This window comes from Medicago sativa, chromosome 2 (assembly GCF_051527215.1).
Source record: "Medicago sativa cultivar Bolivia chromosome 2, Bolivia_mono, whole genome shotgun sequence".
NCBI lineage: Eukaryota > Viridiplantae > Streptophyta > Magnoliopsida > Fabales > Fabaceae > Medicago > Medicago sativa.
In genome coordinates, this window is record NC_140750.1 from 8,223,206 (window position 1) to 8,234,453 (window position 11,248).

The window sequence follows — 11,248 nt, forward strand, 5'->3', positions numbered from 1 at the left end:
AAATACGGTGCTGTGCTGGGTTCCATTGGCCGCTTCACTGCACTCCCTGCACAATCCATCGATCGTCTGAATATTATCAGCTCGGATGTGCTCTTCATTGATTACTCTTCCCAAGCGTCTTCTGTTGTTGAAGCCATCTCAAAGTCTCTCACACAACAAACTTCTGTCGCAATTATCGACGATGATGGTTTGGAAGTGAGAGAGAGTGTGTTTGTTGCAAGTTGTTATTGTTGTTGAGGATGATGTTGTTAGAAGCATAAGATTTCCATGTTGTTTAGATGATGAGGAAGGAAGAAAGAAGATGTAATTTCAGATTGTTTAGAGAAAGGAAGGAAGAAGATGTCATTCCATTACTTTGTTTATATTTGGGTTTTATTTTTTATTTTTTTTCTGATTCTTTTATTTATTTTTTAATTTAATTTTTCATTTATTTAATTTAAAAAATGATTATATGAGTTTTTTAATTTTTTTAATAAAATAATTACACACGTGGCATGCCACGTAGACGTTGACCGGTCAAAATTGGCCAAAAGGACCAAAGATGCAAATGGGCTAAATCTTACGGGGCCAAAATTGTAGTTTTTGTACTTAGGGGGCCAAAATTGCAAGTTTTTGAAAGTTAGGGGGGAAAAGTGCACTTTAGCCTAAATTATAACTTGATCTAAGAGATTTTAGTCATATTTTAATTAAGTTGTGATATTTTTTTGTTATTTATTATCTTTTTGTTGTTAAAGTGCGGGTAATGAGCGCAGGGTACGGACTCTTAGATGTACATAGGGTATGGGGACGGACAACAAAAGGCTCAGATATGGAATTTTTTTATAAATGCGTATCAGGATGGACACTATAATACCTTGTCCAAATGGTACACATTATCATCCCTAATGCTCTCATTACATGTTTGAAGAAAAATTATTTTACATCCATATTACATCTTTATTAAACTCTTAAATATATAATAGCGTGGTTAACTTGTTATGACTTTATTACTACTCTGTTTCTTTTGAATAATTGAAACTTAGCCCCGAAAGGCCTCTGTCCTCGTTGTTCATCCTTTGATCAGTTTAATTCTTCTACTGCATTAGAGACAATACAACCTCGAAGAATCCTAGGCCACTCTCTAGGATTTATGTTTGTTGAGTTCTTCAACAATAATGACCCTTGTGATTGGCCCAAGCCTGGCCTTACCTCGCTCGACTCCAAAATATTTTATGTTAGAGCATGGTGGTCTTGGAGAAATAGAAATCTCGACTTGCTTCTCAAATTCTTTGATCCCAATCTAACGTCTAACCATTGAGTCTAGAAACTTGTTTTCCACTTTGAATTCTTGCTTCCATCACACACCGACAACTAACGTCCAGGAAAGATGGATCTAATGGAAATCATATAATCACATCTTCACGATTATCAATATTGATGGCAGATATTTTGGTAATCCCATAAGAGCGGGTTGTAGAAGCTTACTTCACCTTCCTTGCGAAACTTGGATTACCAGTTTCTCAGGCTGCATTGCAGACGCCATTGATATCCTTCTAGTTGAGTCTCATGTTATTCATTTGGTGGCTTTCGTTGGCTATAGAGATGAACTTCCAAGATGTTACTTGTTATTCGAACTCTTATCATTGTGTTAACGTTCTCAAGGACTCAACTCCTATATACAACAAATATAAAACTTCGATTCAAGACATCAAGGATCTTCTCAATCCTAACTAGATCATATCCATTGCTCACACACTTCATTAACGTAATATATGTGTTGACTTCTTAGAAAAAGTTTGAACTTCTTCCCCCTCTTATCTAATGATTCACACCTCTTCTCGTCCATGTTTATCAGACCTCCTAGCAGTAGATTTTGTGAAAACTAAGTTATGTGGATTGAAATATTTTTTACTTAGAAAAGCTTTAGCCTTGTAACCCAAAAAAATATACATACATTAGCTCAATGAAGAAAGTGGTACCCACACTATCTTGAGCTCGATAACTTCAAAGTGAAGGCGCTCGATAACTTGATTAACACTTACTAGGCTAGTATGTATCTCCTGTGTTATCGTGTGTGCCAACAACAACTGATCATATGTATGAAATATATACGATTACAAATAATTTGCATTGAATGGACTACCACCCAATTTTTAATCTCGACACATTATTCCTCCAAAATACCATGCAACATACTCATGTCATACACTCATTCATTTTGCCACAATTGTGGCAAAATGAGAATTTATCTAAGGAAGATGCGACTTTATTTTGTTGTGTGTTATCGGGGGTATCTGAATGAGGTAATTCATTTTTAAGTTTATGTTGTTTAGAGAGCAAAAACTATACTTAATAATTGGCAAGATATACGTATGATTTGTAATACATATTGTGCACAATTGCGACGAGAAGTGGATCATAATTGGCAAGATATACGTATGATTTGTAATACATATTGTGCACAATTGCGACGAGAAGATCAAACTAGCTAAAAGAAGATTTAAATGCATTAAATTTATAAATAATAATAAAGTAGTAGTAATTTTTTGTGAAAGCGTATAAATTAGTGGTTCTAAATTTACTCCTCCTCCTTCCCCACCCCGAGCTAATGCTTCCATTTTTTTCAAATTATTTTGAAACAGCTTCCAATTTTTTCTTTTAAGCATAATGCTTCCTCTTATTATAGGGCCTACGTCAAAAAAATAACTCCGTTTAGAGACGATCCGATTCAATCTACTCTCATTTTCTCTTGGTAAAAAAAGAAAGGTTTAAATGTTTGTCATTGGTCCATGCACTTTTATCAAATTTTGGAATTGGTCCTGCACTTATTTTTGTTTGGCATTGGTCCCTGCACTTTGTAAAAATATTGGTATTGGTCCCTCCGTTAACTTTCTGTTAAAAAAACACAAAACTAACAGAGTGCCACGTGGCCCAATCATTTCACACCACATGACAACAATACCAATATTTTTACAAAGTGCAGGGACCAATACCAATATTTTTACAAAGTGCAGGGACCAATATCAATAGTTTTGTGTTTTTTTTAATAGAAAGTTAACAGAATGACCAATACCAATATTTTTACAAAGTGCAGGGACCAATTCCAAACAAAAAAAAAGTGTAGGGACCAATGTCAAAAATCTTATAAAAATGCAGGGACTAAAGAGATATTTAAACCAAAAAGAAACTACGATAACAGACAAATGATATTTCAACGTCCCCACCATAGTAAAGCGTATTTTTGGGCTAAACATAAACACCAGACAAAAAACAACAAAATTTCAATGCTGCAGTGTCACCATAATTTCTAAATACAGAAAGAAAATACATATTGAAATTACAAAACAAAAAGTTTTGTTTAGACCAGTTAAAAAAACTGTCATCCATCGAGTGCGGATTTTTAATTTCATAGAGTAAACAAATATTTTTTTTTTTTTGAAAGAGAGTAAACAAATATATTTAAAAACTAAATTAAATAATCCAACGACCCATTCCAAAATTTATTTAAAAAGACGACCAAATAAAAAATCAAACCGAAAAATGATATATTTCAGAAAAATACTGTTGAGATTATAGTATCTATCTTAATCCATTCGTCGGCAAGCAAGCCGCCACAGCGTATGTTAGTCAACTTATCCATACACTACGCCGCGTTGTTGTTTCAATCACTCTGACCTGGCAACACACGTCACGCGCTTAAATCAACGCGTATATCCCACCACTTCCTCTTCCTTCTCCAAAAACTTAAAAAAAAAAAAAAAAAAAAAACACTCTTAAACAAACCTTAAAACATACGTTCGCTAAAACTTGTTCACAAGTTTCACAAACAAAAAAAAAAAAAATCAATTCAACGCAAATCATAAACAAAGACCAACCCATTATTCTTCATCTAGATTCATCCAATACCCAATATTCAAAATCTGATTTTTCTTTTTCACAATGGAATCAAAGAATCCAACAAGGTTCAAGCTAGGAAAACAATCATCATTAGCACCAGAAAGACACCGTGAAGAAGATGAAGTTCATCATGATGGTGCTGCTACTATTGATCCTGGTGTTAGGTTGATGTATTCAGCGAATGAAGGTGATGTTGATGGAATTCGTGAGGTCCTTGAATCAGGTGTTAGTGTTAATTTTAGAGATGTTGATGGAAGGACTGCTCTTCATATTGCTGCTTGTCAAGGGTTGACTCATGTTGTTCAGTTGTTGCTTGAGAAAGGAGCTGATGTTGATCCTAAAGATCAATGGGGGAGCACGGTAATTTGTTGCTATCCTCTTAATTACTATTTTTGGGATATGATTTAGTTTATTTGACTAATTGGTTAAGATTTGTGGAGAAAAAATGGGAGGAGTAGAGGTGTGGAATGTCATTAGTGTAAGATAGATTGGTTAGGGTTTTTATTAGGCTATGTTTAGATTAACAACTTAATCAAGTACTTATCATATAAGTGCGTAATTGCTTTTGTATAAGTTATTTCTATTACGAAAGATAAAATGATGTCAAACTGTTTTTCATACAAATTATAAGATGTTTTTATAAGCTATCCGTAATAAGCTAGAACAACTGATAGAGGTGGCAGAAGCTGTCTTCGTAAGCTCTTTCATACAGTCTCACGAGTACTTATGTTAGTAGATAAACTGAAATAATTCAATCCAAACATGCTGTTAGTGTTGTTATTATTTCCAAATAATGTTAGAATAGTTTTCATTTGAAGACTCTGAATTATGAGTATGGTTTAATATGATAGATGATTATGGTTTGATACATAAAGACTAAACACCAACTCTTATTTATACTAATGCAAGATTTAAAATCCTTATTATACAGGGAAATATATCATGAGTACTAACCTGGAACATAGAAACTAATCATAAGAGATAGTGTTAGGATATAGAATAAAGGGAATTGGACTAGTTATGAGTTGTTAGAGAAGTTAGTTAGTTAGTTAGTTAGTTACTTGTTTAGTTAGAGAAGTATTTGTATAAATCATGAATACAATGATAGAGAGGGGATCTTTGAATATTGCAATTGTGAGTATAGTATTCTCTATTTTGACGGGGAAACCCTCGAGTTCCTTACAGATAAGCTGATTCTGAGATAACATAAACTATAAGATATTTTTATATTTTTTAACAACAATGATGATGGAGTCTTCTATATGGACTGAATCTGAAAGTAAATTGCTTTATTTGTATATATATAATTACTGGACTGGTTATTAATCTCTTGTCTCTCAAACAGCCCCTTGCAGATGCTATATTTTATAAAAACAACGATGTGATCAAACTATTGGAGAATCATGGAGCAAAGCCTCTGGTGTGTGCAAATTGAGGATTGTTGCACTTATTTTTCTTTGCATATCAGTTTTATCCTTCTGAATTCTGCTAATGAGTGGCAATATATGAATATACTGTTTCAGATTGCTTCTATGCATGTTAATCATGCCCGTGAAGTCCCCGAATATGAAATCAATCCTAAAGAACTTGATTTCACCAACAGTGTGGAGATAACAAAGGTAAAACACATCATTATAATTTATTATTTTTCTTTTTAACCGTCAATTTAATCTGTCTTTAGATTATTTTATTTCAAAATCCTCGGAGAACTGATAAGGTTTTCTATAACCGCATCTCTTTTATTGTCCAACATTTCAATTTATAATACAAACTTTTGAATGTGTGTGGTTTAAATTTTTTCCCTTTCAATTATCATATTAGTTTATTGTTATGTTTGTACTTTGTAGCTGTAAGCTCATCTGCACATAATGATTTTTTTATGATAAATTTGTTTATGACCATTTACCATCTCATGGGAACATAATTGTTGGGAAACTGGCTAATTTCACTTTCTAAGAATTTGTCTGCTGTTGAAAGTACCTGGGTCAAGCTTGCTAATTCATTTTAAAAAAGCTTATCCTCTACAGTACTTAATGAAGGAATCAATCTTCAATTCCATTGCATGTATACGATTCTTCCATCCTATGATCTTTTCTTAACTGGCAGGGGACTTTCTGTCTTGCGTTGTGGCGTGGGACTGAGGTTGCAGTAAAAAAGCTCGGGGAGGATGTGAGCAGTGATGAGGAGAAAGTGTGAGTTGTATATATCCTTGTGCAGATATTGTTTTTAATTCTGTTATATACTTTCATGATAACTAATATATTCAACTTCTAACAGGAAGGCTTTCAGAGACGAGCTGGCTCTGTTTCAGAAGATTCGGCATCCAAATGTAGTGCAGTTTCTTGGTGCTGTGACACAGAGTACTCCAATGATGATTGTGACAGAATATCTTCCCAAGGTTTTGTCCTATAATCTCAAGGGACATGATTTTCGGGGTGTTTTTTGGGATGTTAGTTTGATGAAATTTAACAGTAACCTGATAGATCTCATTTGCCCCTGTTGTGCAGGGAGATCTTCGTGATTTCATGAAAAGAAAAGGAGCTTTGAAACCAAGTACTGCTGTGAGATTTGCACTTGATATTGCTAGGTATTTGAAATTTGAACTCTCATACCTTGATTTTATTTTGGTCATTCTGAATTGGTTATGAGATAATCTTCATGCTTGTTCCATTTATCCCTTTGTATCTCTCAGCATTGAGAACCTACTCAAATGAGTTTGATGAAAGATTGAGTGGAAGAGGTAACTGATAAAGGAGAAAGTGTTCAGGAATGCAGAAAAATCTTCATTCCTTTCCCTTGTGCCTACTGTTGCCAATATAGGACAAATAGAGAGCGTTTAGAAGAAAATAACAAGTGATTGAAACCGAAGGAAAAAAAAAAATATAGTTAATGAGATAAATAGTTGTTCATAGCATAGGTTGAGCGATTGAAACCCGGTGTTTCGTTGGACTAAGTAATGATCCAATCCGTTTTCCCAGTAACATAAGTAGGTGGATATGGATGGACCAATATAGAGTTGGATCTAGGCAGTTAAATTTGTCAGCTTGAAAGATGCCTTATTCCAATATAGCTCTTGAACATGTTTCTTATCTGAAATTTTGCTGATTCCATGTCGTAAGAAGCGTCATGGTTCTTACTTTTAACATTTCTCAAGGGTTTCATACTTTCTGGATAAAAATCTGTTTATCTTTTATTGAGATAATTTCTCAAAATTCACTTATGTGAATCATGTTTAGATGAGACATCTATTGGGTTATAAATAATGACTTCTATACTACACGTTTGTCTTTTTTGTCTATTAATGTGTCACATAACACTATTTTTTATTTTAAATTATGCAGGGGTGTGGGTTATTTGCATGAAAATAAACCATCACCTATTATTCATCGTGATCTTGAGCCTTCGTAAGTCTTTGTTGAATTATTGTTTTTTTTACTATTCTTTTATGTATAGTTCATATGTCTAGATTATTAGTCTGATACATTCTACGCGTTTTATAATGTTGCTTATGAGTAAGCTAACAGTAATATATTGCGGGATGATTCCGGGCACCTAAAAGTTGCAGACTTTGGGGTCAGCAAGTTGCTAGCAAATAAAGAAGACAAGCCTCTAACTTGCCAAGAAACTTCTTGTGGGTGCTGCTTTTCTTAAGAATTGTCATCAATTCATACTTTAAATATCTGAATACTATATTTTCTTATTGATATAAGAAATTGAGATTTTTTATGCAGTGGTCTTAGGCATGCTGCTTCATGAAATAATTTTCTGAAACTAGGAAATTTGTTATTTTGATTAATAGGCCGCTATGTGGCTCCTGAGGTTTTTAAACAAGAAGAATATGACACTAAAGTGGATGTGTTCTCATTTGCACTAATTCTACAAGAGGTAACTAATTTTAGCGTTTCATCTTTATATGGAACTACACATTATACAAATAATATATTTTCCTATATGAGAATATTTTAGTTTATTATCATTATGATAGGTAAATTATTTTTTTAGTCCATATAAAATTGGCAATTTTTTTTCTTTCCTTTTTGTTACTGATAAGAGAGTAAAGTCATATCTGTGTTAAATATACAGATTTAAAACAAATAAAATTTTTGCAGGAACTAAAATCAAATTTTATCAATTTTATAGAGAGAAAAAATAAATTAATAGTCATGTGAACAATTTCTTAGTATGGTAGATTAATTGGTTGTGTTAGGTAACTCCCTTATTTAGAGAGTTAGTTTGAGAGTGAGAGATGATAAGTGGTTTATAAACAGAGGAAGAGAATGCAGTTGGGTGGGGTTAGTTGATTAGTGAATTTTGGGTTGGAGAAATAAGGCTCTTGTGTACAGTTCAGACTCTTCTTTCTTGGGTCCTACTGGTCCAGGAGGAAGAGAAGGTAACTCTATAGAGACTACTTTGTTTCAACTTTCTGTTTACATCCTTTTATATTATGATCCAGTACCTATCAATGAGCTGTTAAAATATCTCAATAAATTTTGTATGCTAGAATAAATGAATCGTAGATGATCTTTTCTAAATATTATATACGAGAATAAAAGAATCTTAGATACCCTTGTTCAACTAAACTGGGATTAGAAGTCAAGTCATATCTTAAATAGCGGCTTAATGCTTTTTGTTTCATATTCTATTCACAGATATCAAACATAACTTCATGTAGTCATTACTGATGTTTACTATTTGCTACACTTTAGATGATTGAAGGCTGCCCTCCTTTTTCTGCAAAGCGTGATGATGAGGTTCCGAAGGTATATGCTTCAAAAGAGCGGCCACCCTTCCGAGCTCCAATCAAGCGTTATTCTCATGGAATTCGAGAGTAAGTCTTTTCTGCTTTTCAAGTGATATTAATACTATCTTCGTACCTTTTTATAAGCAGCTTTGGCATTTTCCACATCTATTAAGAAAAATTGGCAGTGTAATCAATGTTTACATTTTGTTCGTAAATAGTACTAAATTGCTCTTTGTATATAGATGCATTCAATTTTTATTTTTCGTCTTTCAAAACAAATTAGTATTATTTGTAGAACGTTAATAAATGCATCTAGTAATTTGGTAAGATGCTTAACGGAAGGTGCACAATCTTTTGAAAGTGGGCTTATAATTAGGTACCGACACCAAGGTAGTAGCTAATAGGATGTTAAACTATTTCTTCATCTTAAACTCTTGTAATTTACAATCCCTTTCTAATTTAATAAGTATGAGCATTTTTTTTCCCAGCTGATTTGAAAAAATAATTATGTTCATGACTGTAACCTTTTGTCCATAACTGAGTGCATGTTTGGGTTGATGGTGAGATTGTCAGAATCACGGTGTGCCAAAACGATTTTGGCATAACCTACACCTTGGAGCTGCAACAAAATCATAGTGGTACCGTGATTTTGCAAAACTTACTACGAACTCAACGCACAATGAATGTGGTCAGAGTGTACCGTGATTTTGCAAAACTTACTACGAACTCAACGCACAATGAATGTGGTTAGAGGCCATAGCATTCTTGACTCCCATATTACTATTTTGTTTGTTGCATAATTTGTCTTGTCCACCTTGTCTGAGTGTGATTGCAACACTAAGCTTATCATTTAACATAACTTTTCTGCCAAATTTTACTTTTTTTCTCATGCGACAGTAACTTGTTACAGTACATAATTTACATTTTGTCGATCTCTCTAATAATATCTGCTTACAGGTTGATTGAAGAGTGCTGGAATGAGAATCCAGCAAAGAGGCCAACATTCAGGCAAATAATAACAAGACTGGAGTCTATCTACAATACAATTGGTCAAAAAAGGCGTTGGAAGGTTATTATCTCTCTTACATACCCCCTCACCCCGTTGATCAAGATATTCTTGTTTACATATCAACACATGCTTGTTCAAAATCGTGTGAAACTTGGTTAAATGCTGAAATTGATACTGGTTGTGTTAAAATATATCAGTTGGCACTTGTGAATTTCTTCTCAAGCATGAAGCATTAATATAATGAAACAGATTTTGCTAATTACAAAACTTGTGGAGGAATTGTAACATTGATACCAGTTGCCTCTTCGCTCCTTGTAACACCTGCAGGTTAGACCATTGAGGTGCTTTCAAAATCTTGAAGCTTTGTTGAAGAGAGATCGTTCAAATCTAAGCAGTCGGGGCAGTTCATCTCGCTCAACTTCCAGCCGTACATGAAGGAGGAAGATTGGTGTTATTCTGTATAACTCCAATATTGATGTAAAGAAAAAGATACAAATTGACCTTCATTTCACTTGTTGAATTGGACCATTGAAATATCTTCTCGTGTGTATTCCCAAGTTCATGATTGTGATTTTAGCTTCCTCAAGATTCTTCAATTAATTATTTCCAACTACATGATATCTGGTCATATAATTGCTTATAACAAAGGAACGTAATTTAGGAATTTTCTCTATGTCATGTACATTATGTATGTATTATGCAACAAGACATTTTTTGTATAAACATGGTGTAGAACTTTTCAGCAGATTTGTATTAGACTAACTTACGAAATAAATGATGTCCCGTAAGTGCAACTGAGATGTTAGATGACGCAGGTTCAGGCTTATTTGATGTATGCTTGAACGTGGGTTCACATATTTTCTGAGTACAAATTAAGACTGTTCATGATCGGTATTATGGGTTTGATTCCGTAATATCCTTATGCTGGATCAATTTTAATTTGAACACTTCTAATTTGTACTCAGAAAATACATTAATGAGAAATTGATGAGATTATTTACTAGGGAGACTGAACGGGATAAACAAGTAAATAAATTATTAGAGATGTCAATAAGGTGAGGCAGAAGTACTTTTCCTGTGAATCTCTGAAGGAATTGTTAGAAAAAATAAATAAATTAAATAAAATAATTTACAAAGTGTTATTGAAATTTAGAACAAGTGGTTAGGACACACTGTGTATGAGTTGTAAATTTCAGAGAATCAGATAAAAGAACCTTACACATGAAAATAATATAATTTTAAAATTAGTATTATGCAATATCAAAAAAAAAAAAAAAAAAACCATTACCGTGCACTAACGCACTTGTCTTAGGCTCCACTTAATTTATCTTTCAAAAAAATAATTTGTTGGCAAAATTCTTTTCCTCCATGCCTCTCGCTAACTCGAAAATACTCTTTTAGAATTTGAATCACGTAAAGGATGAGAAAAAATTATGAAATTGCATTGTCACAAAAGGGGTTCAAAGCATAGGTGTTTCGATTCTAAAATTTAGATATGTAAAAATATTCTCTTTGCTATTTTGATTCTAAAATCCAAATGTGTAAAAATCATGAAAAAGCCGTTGTGGCTAAATTAACCGCGGTTAATTTCCCCCGCAAACTGGCATGAAAACACGTATCAG

General features: G+C 33.3%; 1 protein-coding gene across 1 annotated transcript; it reads left to right on the forward strand.

Moving 5' to 3' along the window:
- Positions 1-3,794: 3,794 nt before the first annotated feature.
- LOC146944198 (Integrin-linked protein kinase family) lies at positions 3,795-10,401 on the forward strand. Its single transcript, XM_085742590.1, has 12 exons — positions 3,795-4,236; positions 5,222-5,296; positions 5,400-5,495; positions 5,983-6,068; positions 6,154-6,274; positions 6,384-6,463; positions 7,218-7,280; positions 7,401-7,507; positions 7,676-7,761; positions 8,583-8,704; positions 9,575-9,686; positions 9,954-10,401. The coding sequence occupies exons 1-12, from the start codon at positions 3,919-3,921 to the stop codon at positions 10,059-10,061; spliced, it is 1,374 nt and encodes a 457-aa protein (XP_085598716.1). The 5' UTR covers positions 3,795-3,918; the 3' UTR covers positions 10,062-10,401.
- The last annotated feature ends 847 nt before the right edge of the window (positions 10,402-11,248 follow it).